Genomic DNA, 19,251 nt, shown 5'->3' with positions numbered 1-19,251 from the left:
AGGATTCTATTGCTATTTCAAGGTCGCGTTGCATAGAAAGTCACCGTATATTTGACCAAAAACAAGAACATCAAGGGTTGCATTATGGATATGGATGTTGAGCGGATGACCTGGCCAGATGCCTTCGGTATGAACCAGTATCTCAGAAGCCACTGGTGCATGACATTTCAAACTACTGACTTTTTTAAGGGGGGACTCGAGGGTCGAGGTCGAGGTCGCGAAATCGACTACCTCAAAATGTTCCCCTGCGCGTGTTTGGAACGTATTTGACACCTACCAGCATTTCACAGATCGGTCAGTGGCTGACACCGCGAAAGAGTGTCCGCCTAATGACTGGCTATATACCACTAATTCCGGCCGAAAAACCAGGGTCTGGGTCTTCCTCTCGTCGTCAGACGACCAGAGTGACCAAAGGGGCAAAAACAAAAACGGCGCAGTCTGCTGTCGATCCACTGAATGAAATGGAAGACGACAGGGAGTCAATCGAACCTGTCACAGATGCGATGGAAAATTTGAAAGTAAAAGTTGGAGGAGATACTGATGATTTTCTTCTCCAGGCTGATGCAAAGGATTCCGAGTCATGGGTTACCCTCAGCCTTGGAGGAATACACTACTTGGATGAGACCAGAGAGAAATGTGCAGTTATCATCCAGATCCGCCACGACACAACGAACGAAAACGTCCGGTGCCGGAAGATCAGCCTTGATTTTGCAGTTACAGAACTTGATGAGGCTGGGCATCATGATACTGATCATGATGAAAATTCAGGGGTTGGGATTATGAGCATGATCCCCCGATATTCTGGTGGAACCGCGAGATATACGAAATTGAGATATTCACAGACAGTGGGCATTAAAGAGCCACAATCAGGTGTGGAAGCGGGCCTTTCAAGAGAGTCAGAAGTCGAAAGGGAAAAGAGGTTTAAAGCCAGAGCCTTTTATCGCCGTGAACCGAATAAAACCCTTCCACGGCTGGGCCATTTTATGCTTGTTGAGAACGCAGCAAGCCATGGGGGAGTTCCTCCAAGCTTTCAGGGTGTGGTATTCCTAAATTCACGAAGGCCTTTTCGTTTACTTGTCAAGCTGTGTGCTGATATGCCTGGAACTTGGTCTTACTACTTCCGCCAGAACAAAGGTGTCGTTGCAACGTTCGGAATTTGCCCTGAGGACTATTCACCTGTTCGAAAGAATATGGATTATTACAAGAACTGGACTGGTGAGATAGAGGGAGAATGCCAGATATGGGGGGGATGGTGAGCCTACATAGTTTTACGCAACCACGAGTAGGGAGTGGCATACAGAACATCCCTGTCAGAACATGCTGTCAAGGCCGGCCGTCACTGGGCAAGTCTTACGATTTTCCGGGGATCAGTAGCTGGAGCTGAAACGGCTTGCAACGGACCCAAGCGGAAAGGATTGGGTGTCCACTTTCGAAGCCTTGAGTGCCTACCTTTACCAGCAATTCTACCGCGCCTGAACTCAGCTACTTATATCTCAAGGGGTTTCCCCTGCGGAAGCAAGGGGTAAGCTCTTTCGCGGATTTTGGACCTCCGTCAACGTGCGTGACCACAGCCCGTCTCGACTTAGGCCAAAAGTACTTCCCAAACGCTATCTATCCCACTTAAGGCGTTTTCTCGCATGAGCTACTGGCGGACAGTGAACTATGGATGGTTGCCAAGGCACTGCATGACCTGATTCGCTTTGTGGACGTGCAACAAATGGAGAATACTATGCGGTGGCTTGCTGTCCAATCAGACCAGCATTGCACCCGGATTGGCTTCACATTCGCAGATGGCAACTTCACCGTCAGCCAGTGGTCTGGGTTCAAGATGTACGTGGGCGTCCATTTTGACATCGACGGAGAGGGCAATCCTGTGCATCCGGTAATTGCGTCGCCGCCGCTCACTGATATATCCCGCGTGGATGCTTTGGCGATAATATTGTCGACTGATGAAGACCTGAAATCAGAAGCACAAATTAACGGTGGTAAAACAAGGGCTGTCGATGTCAACCTTACACTTACCACACCACTGTGGTCGATTCTTGGCAAGGATGAACGATTTCGGCAGAACTACCTTTAGAGGATAAACACAGATAGCCGTGTCCGTAGAACAACAATACGATCTATCCTTTACCATCAATTATTTTTCACTTTAAGGCCTGAAATGATCATCCGACAGGTGTCCGTCGGAAACCGAATCCAGTGCTCCCATCCAGCGGGCAATACAAGTAGCGACCCGTTGAAACCCTTCCAGTGGGGGAGATGATGCAGTATTTACAGAAGCTCTGCAAGGGTAAGCTTATCTGCTACACATATGTAAGAAGCCAACGAAGTCAGCATATTGCCTGATATGAAACTCCAGACTCAACGACCGACGCGATTGCATGCTCAATATTTCCAACCCCCCAACCCATATTTCAAAGTATAACCACTGGAAGTGGAAGGTGGATGAGATTTGAAGCTTCACGATACATAGCATGAGACGAATAAAATCATCCCATATGAGCCGCCATTAAGAAAAGCACATAGCAGTGTAACGGCTCAGAGACCCGGACCAGACAGGTAATCTGAGATGTTCGAAACACAGCATGTGGCCACCTTTGGAACAAAGAGCCGAAAGATTGCTGGCGGCAAAGTAATGGAGATACTTCTGGTCCTAGATTGGTAAGGGCCGGTGGTGCATCCTGATCACCGTCTGCGTATCTTGGACTATTGGCTTGATCATCTCCACCTGAGACTCAGGGTCGGCCCATTTTTGATTCTGGGTTTTTTTACTTAGCCCGTGCCAGGCGTTCCCGCAATCTTGCCGTATCGACTTGCAGGTCGGTCCTGTAACTGCTTAACAGCCGTGGGCTCGCTCCGCCCCCCGTCCTGGCCCCTAAGCCCAGTTTTGGAGGACATAATGTCCAGGTCAGGATGAAGGTCAGTTGAGCTCTCAAGACCCCCTGGAGTATCGCGAGAGTGACTAGCGAAATCCCGCGCGACGTTCGCGTGAAGCTCCCTACATGCTTCAGTGGAACAATCAGCGTAGTCCGGATTTGGAAACTGCTCATTTTCAAACGGACCATCACTAAGAAACTAATGAATACTCTGAAATCTTTTGTATAACTCACCTCAACCTTCATACGATGGAAATCTCTAAATTTTTGTCACTCTTGAAATCAACGTTTTTCCCCCTTTCAAAAACCCCAATTCTCTTGAAGAAGGAAGTATTCCTTTTCTCATCTTCTTCCTTGATGAGGATTAGACCTTTCACTCCATCGTTCCTTTCGCCTTCCATAGCAATGGCCACACATAAGACTAAGCAACACTCGCGGTATGCTGTCTCGTCACATGTACCGCACATATTGCGGTAATTCGTGCCGTGCATAACCTCCGGCTCCTCGGTCATATTCACATCTGGGTGTCTCTGTCTGAAGTCATCCACATGGATTTGTAAGGCTTCCCCAAGAGTGATTGATTCATTTATGAGGTCCGCGACCTCGGTTTCACAGGTATGTTCAGAGAGCACCAAAACATTAGACGTAGAAGGTTTGAACCAGGCCTTTCGAGTGGGGGCTCTCAGCCTCAGCTGTGCCGACATTATTTCCCCATATGGATTCAGTCTTGGAAACGCTGGCATTGTTGAGCACTCCAGGATATCACATACAATTTCAGGGATGGTCTCATCTTCATCATAGAAGAAATCAAAATGTATGATACCCCCGTTGAGACTTGCCCATGACCAAGAAGGAGCCTGATACCTCCCTGGCCTTTCAAATGTGAAGTTTTCATCATCAGCTAGTGACCTGTGCCACGTTGATGTTTGCCATGTGAGTTGCCTCGCAAGATTGTATTGCCACAATCCAGCAAAGTAGCCAGGCCCAAGCGCGTGGGAAAATGAAGGATGAGAGGCGATGCCAGCTAGAGCATTTAATTTGTCTCGCTCAAGACTAGTAACTCTGATTGAATACGCTGTAACGAGGCGCAGCCAGCAACTCAAAGCCTTGTGTTTGTGGGCACAAGCCTCTTCTCGGCTAAGGAGCAAAGTGTGCAGATTAAGGCTATACGTTTCATCGTGGTCATTATATCCCGAGTCAAGGTCATGCGGAAAATATAAGGAGTCACCAAAATTTTTTATGCTTTCGCAACATCTCCACATCATAGTGCGTGTTGTAAAAGTGAGCACAAAATTGCTCAAAAGTTGTTCTTGCATAGTCCAGCCTCTTTTTGAAATGGGTTCACAACGCTCGTCATAACATACGGCGTCTAGTTCATTGACAGACATTGTGCCAAAGACGTCAGGTTGAAGCCGGACGGGGATAGTGTGAAGAATCTCCTGGTACACACGTGGATAGAGAAATCCTTTAGAGACACTTTCTGCCGCAGCAGCGACTATCGTCAGAGCCGAGGAGGCATATATTTCTTTCATTCGTGCGATTTCTTTCGCTTTGTCCATTTCTGAATCTTGGATTATGCAGAGAGCGTCAATCCACAAGTACGGGATGGACGAGGCGCGAGTAGTTGCAAACGCATCACGGATGGTGGGAGGTAAAGTCTCCTCATCCAATCCTTCGGTGAGTTGTGCATAATTGGAACTGGTGAGTGTTGGAAGATCAGCGTTCCCCCAACAGTAGGAAAGTGTAGCATAGAGTCCACGCAGGTTTTTAGTCTCCACGACTCGCGCATATCGTCTTCCTAGAGGACTAACTTCAATAACTCTTGTAGGAAGGATACTGTCCTCGTGTAAAGCGCTGCAGCGCTTATGCTCCTTGCACTCTCTCAGCCATGCTCCGATTTGCATTTTTGCTGCCTCACTATTGGTGTCTGTCCTCAGCGGCCTCGCAGTCACATAGCCTGAAGCGGGATCCCCTGCTGTGGTAAGGGCGTGAAGAAAAAGGGCGGCGCCTCCTCTCCATTTTCCCATTCCAGAATGGCATGAAATGCTCAGATAGAAAGTATTGTTGCCGGCTGGCGTGCACGAAGGGATTGTGCTTGGTGCAAGATATGTGGTTATCTTATCGTCTGGCGCCCAATCATCAGAAATAAAATTTTTGATATAACCACACCAGTTGCAGGCAGCATTTTTGATTTCACGGACAGTGGCGGTAGTTTCAGTCCCCGTTTGCTTGTAGTTCGCAGTATTTTGATGCCAAGTACAGCACCGCTCAAAAGCCTCAGTGTTGAAAAGAGTTTCCCAGCATCTGTCGCATACGTAGGCTTTTGGAGGACGAGACGAAGGGGCGCTGTCGGCGACAAACCTGCTAGGGGTGGGCTTGAGCATTTTGAAGCGAAGAGATAGGTTAGGTCCACCTCTTTCACACAGTGAGTATACATAAAATGGCAGCATCTTTTGGAAAGAGAAAATAGTTATGTACGTCCCTAAAGCTGTGTTAGGTGGGGCACAGACGAGGCTGGCGCGGGCTGCGCATAACCCAACCGAAACATGTGTCAACCCCAAATAGACAGGCTTGTCTCCACTCTCCCGTGGCATCTACCAAGATCTCCAATTTCCAGCGGGGTAGATAGTATTAGCCTCGACCAAGTGACATCCTTTCCGCAGCCGCTAAAATTTAAGCCAATGAGAGAAATTATGGCTATGTTTATTATCATTGATATCAGTGGTGCCTCGCAAGTGCACTAACGGAAGCTCCCCAGATGTGGCCCAATGACATTCCTAAGTAAGGCTGTGGCGCTAGTTAATGAAATTGGCGCCTAGATATTACAGCAGTGAGGGAGACTCTACCGTAAGGATGTGTGGAGACCTCTTCTTGACGCCTTGAGCGAGAATAATTGGATACTGCGAACCCTCGCGGTATTCAGAGCATAGCTGTGGCCGAAATAAGGCTGCAGACGAAGAGAGGGCCATGGAGTTCCGCTCCTGCCTTGGAGATCACCCCCAGATGGAACCCGACTAGTGTGTCATGATTGCGAACGCTGATCACCCTCGATGACCAGCGCTCACCCCTAGATAAGCTCACCTATGGCATGACTGGACCATTACGAACTTGAAGCTTTAAATGTTGTCTCGTTGAAAAATCTAACGTTGAGATGGCTCCTTATGTTGAGGTGGCGGGGTCGCCCATGCGGGCGACCCTGCAAGCTAGGTGGAAGGGTCGGTTATCGTCCATGCCTAAGTCTTAGGTAGATATCTTAGCTCGAAGGTGTCTCCACCACGCTAATGAGTTGATCAGTCTGTCAGATAATTTATGAATTATTCATATTGTTTTCAGTCCTAAATTCAGTAACTCAGTCCCACTCATACCTACCAAAGCGGTGGAGGGGTTATATGGTCTGACTCCAGACTTTTTACTTATGATTATTAGTGTAATAATCTTTGCTGTTTTTCTTTTTTATCGATGATCGGCGTTTAGACCTTCTAGCGCCCTTGGGATCTTAAATGAGCTCTGCTAACTTTTGACTTAAACCCAAGTGAATCACGTTGGGGCATCACAAACGGCGCCACACTCTCCAGCTTCTCGCATGTTTCGGCAAACTCACGCTCTGGCTTTGAGTAGCTCGTGACTCCAGCCCCGGCTTGTAGCCACTGCCGATCCGCATCCTGGAACACTGTGCGAAGAACCAGGGTTGCATCGAAGAGATTTGAGCACTCATCCAGCATGAGCACCGCACCACAATAGAGATCCCTCGGCTCGGGCTCAAAGCACCGAATTGCCTCCAGGTTCCCCTGTCCCGGCATCCCAGGGACAGTAATATTAGCTATAAGACCCGGTAGAGCATCCCAGCCGTCGCAATCTGATCTCAGGCGTCCACACACATGAGAAAAGAGATGTTGCACGCTTCCCCTCGGCATGACTTTCATGAAATCTTTAATAGAGATTGTCTCAGGAAGACAAACCTGACTCAACCGACGGATGGACCCCTTGATAGCAATGACATGTTCCATAACCTCCTTGGCGTCGTTATGTAATTTGTTGTCGAATGGATCAAGGCTCGCCTCGGGTGATTCCGAAAGCTGGGTCCCGGCTAGTGCTTCAGTATAGACATTCCCGTCCTCGATGGAGAGAAGGACTTCAGGGCTAAAGCCGGTCGCCTGCATACCCATATGGTTAAGCGAAAATGTGCGTGCAGGAGTGTTCGCTCGTCGGCCGTGAAGGAGAGTCGCCAGCATATCGACCCGGAAATCCAAAGGAACTTTCCTAGACGGAATAGCCTTGGTATATCTGCCCTTAGCAATATCTGCAATTGCATTGGCTACGCGGGCTTTGTACTCGCCTGCGTTCACTGCGAGATCAATCGGGTCATGGGACTCGGATGGGAGATATATATTGTCCATGGAGATCGATTTGATTATGCCTTTGATACGCTCGCTCACTTCATAGGCATCATTTTCAGCGTGTCCTGTGACCGTAGTCTGAATACGGTCCATGATGACTTGCACGCGGGGAACCATGAGACTTAACATCGGCCACTGACTTGGGGCATAGGCCTGGCCTGAGCAGCGCGCAGAATAGTTAAAACCGACTTGCCCAAATATTTTTCCATGGCTGGAATATTTGGAGACAAACTGTCTAACTTGGTCTGTGGGCAAGTCGGTTATGGCCATCGACTCTTTCCGGCCCTCATTGTCGATTTCTGTCGCGGTTTGCCCCTTTGGATCGAGGACTAGGGATGCATGAGCACCGAGCCCGAGGTACCACGTATCACCACGTTCGTAGACGTAATAATTGTTTTTGCTGTAGTAGTCCAAGAGTGCGACTGCGGTCTCCAGTGGAAATTCGGCTCCAGGGAGGATTATTTGCTGTTTGAAACGGGTCATATTTGAGGTACTGCAGAGGGGTGGGGGAACTGAGTTCAGCTTGGAGAATGGAGGGAGCCGGAATCTGAAGTAGGGGCCGGTGGAGGTGCGTTATAGAGCTACACGGCTTAGTGCTAACAATGATCCTGAGCGGGTGAATCTTGGTGTGGTTTTTATAGCTGAAGGATCACTACATACATGTATGACGTCCTTACACATCTGCAGTTCTATGCGGCCGATATTGGCCTAGATGAAAGGTGAAAAGGAGACAAATGCTTTGAAGTCTCTTCCTTGGGCGGCATCAGAAAGACGAAGTCTCATCAATTCATCACGTAATCGATTTTGTCTAGACGGAAAAAGAGGCTGGGTAATGTAACAAATAATTAGAGATGACGGCATGATGCAACCCTGTCCAAGTGTTCTGTGACATGGGTTTTAATTCTTCTATTTGACAAGTATCAAATTTCTTTGATACAACACTGATAAATATTCATGAAAGAAGGGAATTCCCTTTTCAATGGTACAAATTTGCTTACAACATGAGAGGTATGCTAGTTCTGGCAAGTACTTTAGTACAGGAAGCGCAGCGAGACTCGAAGAGATACGGTGGTGTCACCGACAACACCTATTGGTAGAAATGTTATATTTCTGAATAGATATCCACCCCTCTAGGCAACTTCATCTTCCTCCTGACTCTTGAGAAAAAATCAAAGTCAATCTCAGCAGTTGCAATTTGAGGTTCTTTGTGCTCATCTCCAAGTTTAGCCACAACCTCGCCCCAAGGATTTACAATCATTGAATGGCCGTAACTAGTTCTTTCCTTGTTATGCGGACCAGCTTGTGCCGCTGCTATAACATAGCATTGTGTCTCAATGGCTCGAGCCCGGAGTAGCGTCTCCCAATGCGCAGGTCCCGTCTGAGCTAAAAAAGCCGAGGCATAGCTAATGATCTGAGCATCTTGTCGCCTCAACGCCAGACTAATTTCTGGAAAGCGTAGCTGCGGTCAAAACGCTAGAGTTTAGCTGCCTCCTTATATTGAAGCGTTCGTCTATTTTGAACTTACATCGAAGCAAATCAGTAAGCCGACGCGGCCAACTGGGGTCTCGAACACTGGTAATATACCCTTTCCCTTTTCAACAGTCCTAGTCGAGGAAGTTGCATTAGGAGATAAGAACAGAAATGGTCCACTAATGCCGAGAAAGTATACATACGTGCTTTCTCCTGGCGTAGTTGCATCGAATAGGTGGACTTTGTGGTATCGTTGAGTGATGACTCCCTTATCATCGATCCAGATCGAGGAGTTCTTTACCCTTTCACCCGTTGTTGGTTCGTGAATACCAACATTGATATGCAGTCCCGCTTGCTGCGCTTCTCTCTGGAGGCCCACGACGAACTCACTCTCCCCCAAGGATTGCGCCAATCCGACAGTCTGTTTTGGGGAACATGCGATGAAGTCAGACGCCTCAGGAAGAAACAGTGCCTGTTCGAGTATTAGATGACAGTAGTGAATAATGTGCGCTCTGATATATTGTACCTTAGCGCCCGCTGCAGCTGCCCTGTGCACCAGCCTTCGGCATTGGGCGAGATTTGCTGATATATCTGTGGTCGAACATATTTGCCCCACGGCCTATTGGGGAAGGGATCAGCAAAAGTCCAGAGAGTAAGAAGGCGGTTCGGCCCATACTGCAATGGCCATCACCGGTGGTTTTTTATTTTTATTTTTATTCTTATTTTTACTTTCCTTTTTCCCCCTAGGCAATCATTCAAACGAAGGGCAAATTCCGAGGACGAAAGACGGTAAACATGAGTTGTCTACCCCAGAGGCCTGGGCAACCCAGATGATTATGGACAAGTGTGCCTTCCAGTCCTTCCTTATGTATGAAAGGGCCATTCCGCATTCAGAATCTCCTAAGCAGCAATCCTATGACGCTTGGAATAATGAAGGTTTCCCGACCAGCAATGGTAGGGATTACCTGGTCAGCCATGATTCACGCTTACAAGCCAGCTGCACGTTGCTAAGCACCCCTTTGCAATTTATGTCATGTAACGTAGAGGAGCAGCAGACAAATGGATCAATCTGCTGCTTGATTACTTGCTGAAGAAAAGGTTAAATAGAAATAAACTTTGAACCATTGTAGTGGTACAAAAATTTTAGCTTTACTTTTTACTTGTAAAAGGGGAAGGACCAGACCGTCGGGACGAATCAGCGTCTCTTCACGATCAACTAGCGATTCTATACCAAGAAGAGGGGCATGGATTGATTGTGGACTGATTCATAAAATATACAAGTCAATGACGCGACCATTGCACATCACAGGTCCGGGTTTTCATAACCAGGCTCAAGGGCGAACCTGGTCCGGAACAATGGGTTCACATTACATCATTAAAAGATGATAGATTTTCCAAAAAAGAACTATTTAGAGAGGTAGATTATATTGCAACGTTCTGGATCCCCCTTTTTTCTTAAAAAAAGTATATTTTGTATAGAAATCGTTGCGTCATCCGCCACTGTTCAGCGGGAGCACCGCTGAAAATTATCTACACACTGGAGGATGATCTACGGTATGGAATGGGCATCCCCACAGTCACACTGGGCGGTCCCTACGGAACGAGAGGACTGTTTTATGTGATCCTGAGAATCCCCCAAATCAGGCATTCCGCGCAGGTTCTCCACACCTTGTTCATATCCTTCATTTGGAAAAAGATGCGCTAGAGCCACCCATAGCCCCAAAAAACCTAAAAACCTAAAAGCCGCCTAGCAGCTAAGCTTGATTCACCCACGTAAACTAGGAAACTGCTACCCTCACCGATCTTTAAAAAGGAACTGCAAGCTTTAAGGTCGGTTCGAATGGCGAGCGTTGAGCTAGATTCCCATCATCCGGTTATGTAATTTACTCAGTACTTTATGGAGAACACCACTAGTCTCGATTCGCTTGTCAGGCCGACATGCAATCAACCTACCCGTAGACATCACTTAATCACCCAATAACTACCATCTCAAGACACACAAGCAATCATGCTTCTGGATTGAGCGAGAGCTAAATAAAAGTCAAAGAAGGATAGTAATATGTGAATTCAGTGATCCTAGTGGTCATAAGTGGAGTCCCTGTGACTGGAATACTTCCGTCCATATTCGTACAATGTAATCTACTCAGATGTATTTCTCAGGCAACAAACAAGAAAATTTCCCAGCCTAGAGTTCAGCTGCAACATAGTAGATTCCAAGAGTATTCTCGACTGGTAAATTGAGGGCCGGAATCGCAGGCTGCTTTCGTCAATCAGTAATTGCAGCTTTAATTTTATCCTTCAAGTCAGGAATCGGCTGGTCATCGTCCACCCTCAAACCTTTAATTACACGAGCTAATAAAGCATAGATACCGATCATCATTAAGACCTCGACTGTTTCCTCCACAGACAGCAATTTCAGAGCGTCCTCAACTGTTTCAGGCTTATTATCGTAAGTCGCCAGCTGCTCATCGATAAGGCGAAGAATGACCCGATCCCGATCAGTCCAGGGACCTCTACCATCCAATACTTCTTGAATGGAGCACTCAATGGCATCCATCTTTTCTTTCGGGAATCCAAATACCTCAGCCACAGGTTGATTGACTTCAAACTCATACTTAGCCTTGAGAATTGTAGCAATCCGTAGCACGATCAACTGCCAGTCGAGGACGGGAATATTGCGCTGTTTCCCATCGAAACAAGCGCCGAGGAGGCCGCTAAAATGTGGGAATAGGCCGTGAGAATGAGCCAGCGTCAGGAGGATGTTGCGCCGAAATGGAAGCACTTTAAGCTTCTCTTTAATAGCAGGAGGGGCCGAATCAGGGTCCACGTAGGGTACAAGGCAGGTTTTCCGGAAGGGATCTCCTGTAGACTCATTGGTATCTGCGGTAGGCATTCTGAAATGTTCTACCTACTCATCAGTATGCAGAAATCTTGGTGCTTAGGAACGAGGATAATCCTGGGACTGACACTGAAATATGAATCAGAAAGGGACGGCAAACCTTGTTGAGATTTCAGTGAGCAAATCTAGAGGACCTCCGCCGTAGGTAAAACTGCTTACTGCATTGAATTCTCTCTAGGCTGAGAGCCATACTGTTCTTTTCCCTGGCCAATTTATACAGACTCGTCACATGAAAACGGTAGATAGAGCTGTATCATGAGCTATAAATGATGCTATATGACGTCGTGCGCACTGTAGACATTATATAGATAGCTGGAAAAACAATTGCCTCCCCTAGGCTAATAGCCGGATGGTATGTCGGGATCTGTGGATACTCATCCATGGTAGTCTGATGGAGACCAAAAAGCTATGATCGCCGACGTGGCATTCAACTGCAATCTTAATGATGCCGTCTCCAGAGACTCGACATGGTCTGGATGTACGCCCATTGCCGAACCAGGATACATCTGATAACAGAGGCCTGCATAGGAGAACCCAAAGTAGACAACTCAAGGGCCTATTGGTATATTTGTAATATGCAATTTTGACGCAAGCTTAGTTTTCTCCCTCTGGCAGGTCTACTGGAATATGCCAACCAGTTTCGGCCCATTTGCTTGAATAATTCGCTCTACGCATCATCACCCGGCTATATTTCAACCTAGTACAACAGAATTGTGGAAGGTGAAACCTCATGACTGCATAATGAATACATCATAACTATCTGTGGCTCTAAAAGGACTATCTTGGACTATAAAAGCTAAGAATTATTCACACCGTCGATAATTTTTACAATAGGCTCAGGTGTGACTATACATCAGTTTACGATAAATATCCACCGTCTTTGCCTTCGGGGACTTTTTTCAGAATGGACGGCCTCCCAAATAAGGAGTCGCAGGCACCTCGTGAGGTCAAGATCAAGTGGCCTAAGCTTGATGCAACGGTTACGGTGAAGATGAACGACTCAAACCCAACGTTGGTTAGGCTTCTTGGAACTATACTGCCGTATTACTCTCTCCAGACGCATGCCGTTGTCGCTGGGGATCAGTTGTACCATCTTGTTCCCCTGGAGCAGTTGATTGTGAGTGGCCACTCTTAGACGAGAGTTTCATACCACTAATCATGAGAAGTATACGCCCGCCGACAAGAAGGCCCCTGATCGAGCCAAGGAGCCTGATGGCTCAGTGTTTCTTTCATCATTCCAGCACCTAGTCATAAAGTATGGCGAGGTTACTGAGCATCAAGCTGTAGCCACATGTGGGAAAGTTATCGACGAAGATCTTAAGACGCTACGCTGGGTTGCAGATAAGGTTTGGAAATGTCAATGCGAAGCGAAAGAGCCTATTGAAGTGGTCGTTTGGGATGCTTCAAAGCCCGAACCTGATCCAAAGCGGATCTCGCTATTTAAGTTTCAGAGAACTGGCGTAAGTGATGAAGTAAGGAATCTCGTGGAGGAGATACATAAGGAGGTACGCTTGTATAAGCATCCATTAGTAGTCGCCTGCTGATGTCAGATACATAGACGGAGAAGTCCTGGTCGAGTGTTTCTGCGGAAATTGAAAAACTCCATCATGGCCAAGCCCCAGCGAAGCCCGGATCGAAGAACTCTTACCTCGGTGCTATGATGTTTTCAAACAGTGTTGTTCGAACTCTGGGCTATCACATCTTCGACAATATACTTAAAATCGCTGCTACGCGCCCCGAGTTTACTCTTCAACATTTGATTATCCTCTTCCGGGACCTTATTCCGTCAATATCAGAGTTCATTGGTTATCTGGGTGTGGAGTTCCTCTGCGATAGCTATTGGAAAGCTGATAAACTTATCAAGGAGAATATTGAGAGCAATCCCGACCAGGAAGAAGCTCGCGAAGACTTCCTTGCAATTGTGAGCGCATTGGGATTCTACGTCAATCTTCTCAATGCCCAGAATCTCCACATGTTCCCATGGAAGCATACAGGTGAATATCAAATCCGGTAGATATCCGGTATATCAAGAAGGCAAAAGGCTTGAAGCTCGATGCATACTATACAGTCTTGTTCTAATGGTGGCCCTAATACCGAACAAAATGCTCTGGACGCCGATGCTTCCAACAGGTCATCCGGGTAGAGCGAAGGGAACGGGATGGAAATGTTGTCGTGTATACTAAGGTCCCGGCTTTCATCTCTAAAAGTTTCTCATTCAGGATATGATTACATAGCTGCAGAATTCTTTACAACCTTAAGCAGCAGGGTTGACCAGACATGATTAGTACGAGATGATGGTAAACCAGATATGAAGGCTGAAGTTCTTTACGCAAGACCGAGTACAGAACAAACAGGTTAGCGAAGAAAGGTACCCCAAGAGGGCGGATTAGCTGGTGCAGCGATGCATCGAGACCAGCTTGGCCATATGAGGGGTGCTGGAAGGTTTCATATTTTCCCCTGTTATCTCGTTTAGTACTCTTTTTCCCGATATGTATTCTGGACTGGGGTTCTCTCATGGTATCATGCTCGTGGTATAGACATAAGAGTGAGACTTTTCTGGCTCATGTTCTGCAATATCCTTGACAGCACAGGGAACTAAAGTTAATTATTTGATAAGGTAGCCAATTGGACTCATATTATTATTCTCTCAGTGGTGGAGTGCCTCGTCTTTCGTATGCTTGGAACAGGAGTTGGACGCAAAATATTGGATGAAAACAGCCTTCTCTGTGCTAGTGAGCGGCAGTGACCGTCACATTGATTGGCACTAAAGGCCACTATCCCTAATGGAGGGATTTAGTCTACATATATGTCAATTGGCCGAATTTATTCCGTGAAATACTTATAACATCTCCCGTATGCTTGCATGTTATTGATGGAGCAGCAAGCTTGGTAGACTGTGCATACGGTTAGCATACAGGGTAGTGCTATGTATGAAATCAAGAGTTCTGACGCAAGGCTAAACACAACCTGTTCATATGGGAAGAAGAGAGCTCCGATCAAGGAAGAACAAAGACGTTTAAAACCATTTGCCAAACCCTACACTCATCATCCACCTACACACTCTTAGCTTCTAGCTGCAGGAGAGACCGTGCGGCATCAACAATGGTTTCCTCCAGAGGACGATATTTCAGACCCAAAATCCTTTGCGATTTGGATGTGTCGACAGTGTAGACATCAGAGGGGACTTCTGCCGCGCTAGGGTTCCCCACAGGAACACGGTCTTTGATCTCAGGCAGGTTGGCCCGTAGAGCGTTCACAAACTGTTGGTAGGTAAAATTGCCCTTACAAATGAAGAAACGCTCGCCACCAGCCTCAGCCACCTGGTAAGCGCGCAAGTGTGCTTCAGCCACGTCACGCACGTCCACAAATAACCAAAACACGTTCTCCGGAACCGGGTCGCTGGACTTGGACTGCGGCGATATTAGGCGGTAAACATCCATGGAAGATGTATTCAGCTTGGCAATGTTGGCGGTGGCGTTTATGTTGGGTCCGTATATCATAGGCGGCAAGATTGTCGTGATGTCAAAGTTGGCTTTGTTGCTCTTAACAAAATCCCAGGCAGCCCGCTCAGCCAACGATTTCGCGGTTGTGTAGGCCAAACCCGCCGGAGCGCCTTTAGCAGCGGCGACCTCGTAGGGGGTCGGGTTCCAGTCCAGCTCGGAGTAGACGTGACCAGGCCACTTGCCTTTGGTAACGTCTGCCATAGCAGCAAACGAAGAAGTTAGGACAACGCGTTTAACCTGAGGAGCAAATTCGTGGACAGATTTGAGGATGTTGAGGGTCCCATCAATGGCCGGCTTGAGCAGTTCACGCACATTATCCTCGACTCCGAAGACTTGGAATGGGGCGGCTGTATGTATCACTCCATGAACATCTCTCACTGCGGTATCAAAAGCCCCCGGCGTCGCAACATCCTCAACAACTGCAAGTGTCAACTGCTGCGCATAGCCAGAGAAAGCTTGTTGGACCTTTCTAGCGGTTTCGACAGAGCGAACAGTTCCCCGGACCTGGTAACCAGCACGAAGGAAATAGTCCACAATATGGGAAGCCAAGAAGCCGGAAGCGCCTGTGATGAGGATTACTTGGTCTTCAGGGGCCATCTTCATTGTGTTGACAAGTTCTCGAAAGGCGAAACAGTAGTAGATTCAGAAACAATGAGAGTTTGATGTACTCGATGATGGACACTGGAAATAGCGACAACTCTAAGGCATTTATAGCTGCGCCTGGCATCTTTAGTTTGCATCTATATCCCCGCATTTGAGTTTCCGTTAAGTCCGGGCTTACGTTTATTCGCTGAGCCAAAGGCGTACCCGAACGACCGAATTCCGAGCACCGGCCCCCCGAGGCTGAATGTCTTGACGTCGCATAAAGGGGATATTGCAAGTATCCGTGGCAGTGAAATACTGGTGGGTTCAGTTCTAATCTTACGGGAGAGTCTAGAAAGGGGGGAATTTCGAAGAGTTGCTCTCGAAAGAAGTCGAGCACTTTTTTGGACAACAAACATCCTAGTTTCAGTTGGGATTAAAATATTAAAACATGCCACAGTAATATCTACGATGGGCCAAGAGATGGTCAGTAAAAGCCATATTCTTGGTTCTTTCCGCCAAAAAATTGTATGGCGTCTAGCTGAGAGGTGGTATTTGCCACTAAGAACTGGTTGATCCAGCGACTACCCATTCCATATGTTTGAGGTACGACAAACCGAGTCAACTCGGAATACGCGAATACCAGTCCCTCGGGCTAGGAGATGCTCTTCAGAGTGATATACAGAGAGTTCTTCAATCACTCAACTCATTCAATTGGTTCCCTGAGTACTAGCATGTACGAATATCCTGCATCTGGTTATATGATAAACGAGCAGGGAACTGCTTACTGGAGACGGCCCTGCATAGATGTAAGCTGCCAAGCATACACTTCCGTACTTGTGTAACATGTAATCAGTTATCCAATAGTCTCTCAATTCAGCATCGTAGACCTGTGTCGTCCGGATACTGCCTTGCGGCCCAGCCCAAGTCACCGATCCCGAGCCTCCGAGTGACGCGGCCATGGTTCTCAGAATAGCAGTAAACGGAGTTAGATCACGGCCTATATCCGAGGACTTGGGTTGTATTTGGCGTAGGAACCTGGTAACGTGGCACAGAACGGAGCCACCGCGAGATTATGGCGCGACTGAGCTGGATAATCCCGAGTCACTGCTTTTATAGAACTGCATCCCCCCTGTAGACTGCCGGCACATCAACGGCCTTGGATTTAGATTCCCTCTCCTTCGGACTGCTATCTTACAACGCTGACAATGATGTCTTTTGCCTACAAGGCCCTTGGGTTGAATCTTGTATTCAGCCTCTTTGCCGCTGCACACACCCACTCAACGCAATTGCCCATTGTCGACCTTGGCTATGAACTTCATCAAGCTATTTCCTATGAGGTAAATTTCAAAAATTGTACTTGTAGTGCCTGGATGAGACACTGACGTTGATATAGGAACATATCGGAATCTACAACTTTTCCAACATTCGCTTTGCCGCCGCACCGGTGGGGGATCTCCGCTTCAGAGCTCCTGCTCCTCCTATAGTCAACAGAACAACGGCTCAAACAGGCTCTGAGGCCCGCATTTGTCCGCAGGCTCTTCCGTCCTGGATGCCCCAGTCCATGTCAAATGCCATTAGCTACGTCACAAATGGTAGTATTACCAGCATGGGACCTGTTCTGATGGATCCACGTGCGAATGAAGATTGTCTCTTTCTTGACGTCGTTGTGCCGAAGAAGATCTTCGAGACCTCTGGCAAAAAGAGAAAGGGAGCTCCCGTGAGTGGACACCAATCATTACTCACCACTGAGCCGAAATGTCGTCAAAACAAACGGACTGACAGCAAATCTAGGTACTGGTTTGGATCTATGGGGGCGGGTACACGGGTGGCTCCAAATCTGGGCAGGGGAGCGGTTCTCCCGTGGGTCTGCTTCGTCGCGGAGATAATGAGTTCGTCTACGTAGCGATCAACTACCGTCTCGGCGCCTTTGGCTGGCTAAGTGGCTCAACTTTTCAACAGAATGGCGCAGCAAATGCCGGTCTGTTGGACCAGCGTTTTGCCTTGGAATGGGTTCAACAGTATATTCATCTCTTTGGCGGTGACCCCAAGCGTGTCACTGTCATCGGCGAGTCAGCAGGAGGTGGCTCTATCCTGCATCAAATCACGGTCGGTTTTGTACTCGGTTCTCTTTGTTATAATATCGCTTCTGACTGTTCCTAAGGCGTACGGTGGAAGCAATGGGCCCGTTCCCTTCCATCAGGCCATACTGCAGTCCCCTGCATTTACACCAGATCAGATACTCAATCCCGATCAGCAGGAACGGATATTCAATCAGTTCCTTCAATTCGCCAATGTCAGCACTCTGGAGGAGGCCCGACGCCTGCCCTCTTCTGTCCTTATGGAGGCGAACCGCCAACAGGTCTATAATTCTCCTCTCGGAAGCTTTACTTATGGGCCCGTAGTGGACGGCATCTTCGTTCCGGAAGCCCCCTCCCGCCTACTCCGCCAGAAAAGACTGGACACTAAAGTCACTGCGATGTTGGCCTACAATGGCAACGACGGCATCATCTTCTCCGATTTCTCTCTTAGAAACAGCAGTGGCTATCAGAACTACATCACCGGCTTGTTTGACCTTCGGCTTAACGAGACCGTTTACGTCTCTAGCCAGATGTATCCGCCGATCTTTGACGGGTCGCACCATTACACGGATGAAATAAGTCGTGCCGGTGCTACCTTCCAGGAAGTGTTCATTCAGTGCAATGATATCTTGCTTGCGGTGGCTTTGGAAAATGCTACCTTTAACTATGTTTTTGACGTTTTCCCCGGCCTTCACGCACAGGATATTACAGCAACATTTGACGTGGACCTGGATCCAACGCCAGGCGTATTTAATCCACTTATTGCTTTGCAGCAGCTCATCACCAGCTTTACACTCACAGGAAAACCAGCAACAGACCTCGCCAGCCATGTGCCAATGTATGGACGCGAAAATGCATTGTTTTACTTAAATGCAACCGGTATTGGCATGAGCAGGGAAGATCCCCGGGTAATGGGAAGATGCGAAGAGTGGTATCACATTCTGGACACAGCGTAAAATCTTGTGAACTGGTATTTGGGTCAACAAAGAAATTGCGAGGGAGACTAAAGAACCTTTAGTGACCGCCACTTGCTGGTGTGAAAGCGAAGGGAAAGGGAAGTGGGAGCGAAGGTCGTGAATTGTGAGAGAACCTAGCCGTGCGGCTGCTGGAACCTGTCCAATGCTTCAGACCACGTACTCCATAGTCCGCCTCTAATCTGAAATCTATCTCTGTTGCATGATCCGTTCCATATCTCACATTACGTGAATATTTCATGGCCTGTCCAGCCTTTCCATCACTCATATTACTGACATCTATGAATCCACGGATCGCCGTCCATCCAGCACCACTGATAAGAAGTAGGCCGTCCGTTTCTATAGTCGGTCCTGTCGCGAACAGAAAAAGTTACGTAAGGACAGAATCGTAGAAGCCTGTAGTCACAACTTGAGGCACATGGCAAATAGTGATGCTGTGAACACAGGGCGAACAGGATGCTTGGCA

At 47.7% G+C, this 19,251-nt stretch overlaps 7 protein-coding genes across 7 annotated transcripts; 3 read left to right on the top strand and 4 right to left on the bottom strand.

Moving 5' to 3' along the window:
- Positions 1 to 1,666: 1,666 nt before the first annotated feature.
- Positions 1,667 to 2,080, top strand: Aud_004420 (uncharacterized protein; the record flags this gene model as incomplete). The annotated part of the gene is made up of 1 exon (XM_043289360.1): positions 1,667 to 2,080. The coding sequence occupies one exon, from the start codon at positions 1,667 to 1,669 to the stop codon at positions 2,078 to 2,080; it is 414 nt and encodes a 137-aa protein (XP_043145295.1).
- A 695-nt stretch (positions 2,081 to 2,775) lies between these two features.
- Positions 2,776 to 5,263, bottom strand: Aud_004419 (HET domain-containing protein; the record flags this gene model as incomplete). The annotated part of the gene is made up of 2 exons (XM_043289359.1): positions 2,776 to 3,001; positions 4,266 to 5,263. 2 exons carry the CDS (start codon positions 5,261 to 5,263, stop codon positions 2,776 to 2,778), a joined length of 1,224 nt encoding a protein of 407 aa, XP_043145294.1.
- A 1,095-nt stretch (positions 5,264 to 6,358) lies between these two features.
- Aud_004418 (putative salicylate synthetase) lies at positions 6,359 to 7,759 on the bottom strand (the record flags this gene model as incomplete). The annotated part of the gene is made up of 1 exon (XM_043289358.1): positions 6,359 to 7,759. The coding sequence occupies one exon, from the start codon at positions 7,757 to 7,759 to the stop codon at positions 6,359 to 6,361; it is 1,401 nt and encodes a 466-aa protein (XP_043145293.1).
- Positions 7,760 to 11,012: 3,253 nt separating this feature from the next.
- Positions 11,013 to 11,639, bottom strand: Aud_004417 (uncharacterized protein; the record flags this gene model as incomplete). The annotated part of the gene is made up of 1 exon (XM_043289357.1): positions 11,013 to 11,639. The coding sequence occupies one exon, from the start codon at positions 11,637 to 11,639 to the stop codon at positions 11,013 to 11,015; it is 627 nt and encodes a 208-aa protein (XP_043145292.1).
- A 910-nt stretch (positions 11,640 to 12,549) lies between these two features.
- Aud_004416 (uncharacterized protein) lies at positions 12,550 to 13,659 on the top strand (the record flags this gene model as incomplete). The annotated part of the gene is made up of 3 exons (XM_043289356.1): positions 12,550 to 12,762; positions 12,812 to 13,105; positions 13,204 to 13,659. The coding sequence occupies 3 exons, from the start codon at positions 12,550 to 12,552 to the stop codon at positions 13,657 to 13,659; spliced, it is 963 nt and encodes a 320-aa protein (XP_043145291.1).
- Positions 13,660 to 14,698: 1,039 nt separating this feature from the next.
- Aud_004415 (SDR family oxidoreductase) lies at positions 14,699 to 15,751 on the bottom strand (the record flags this gene model as incomplete). The annotated part of the gene is made up of 1 exon (XM_043289355.1): positions 14,699 to 15,751. The coding sequence occupies one exon, from the start codon at positions 15,749 to 15,751 to the stop codon at positions 14,699 to 14,701; it is 1,053 nt and encodes a 350-aa protein (XP_043145290.1).
- A 1,187-nt stretch (positions 15,752 to 16,938) lies between these two features.
- Aud_004414 (uncharacterized protein) lies at positions 16,939 to 18,767 on the top strand (the record flags this gene model as incomplete). Its single annotated transcript, XM_043289354.1, has 4 exons — positions 16,939 to 17,070; positions 17,127 to 17,450; positions 17,525 to 17,839; positions 17,895 to 18,767. The coding sequence occupies 4 exons, from the start codon at positions 16,939 to 16,941 to the stop codon at positions 18,765 to 18,767; spliced, it is 1,644 nt and encodes a 547-aa protein (XP_043145289.1).
- Positions 18,768 to 19,251: the final 484 nt, after the last annotated feature.

This window comes from Aspergillus udagawae (genome assembly GCF_001078395.1).
Source record: "Aspergillus udagawae IFM 46973 DNA, scaffold_3, whole genome shotgun sequence".
In the NCBI taxonomy this organism is placed as follows: Eukaryota; Fungi; Ascomycota; class Eurotiomycetes; order Eurotiales; family Aspergillaceae; genus Aspergillus; species Aspergillus udagawae.
The sequence above is the reverse complement of the archived record's forward strand: the minus strand, read 5'-3'. Positions and strand labels throughout refer to the sequence as shown.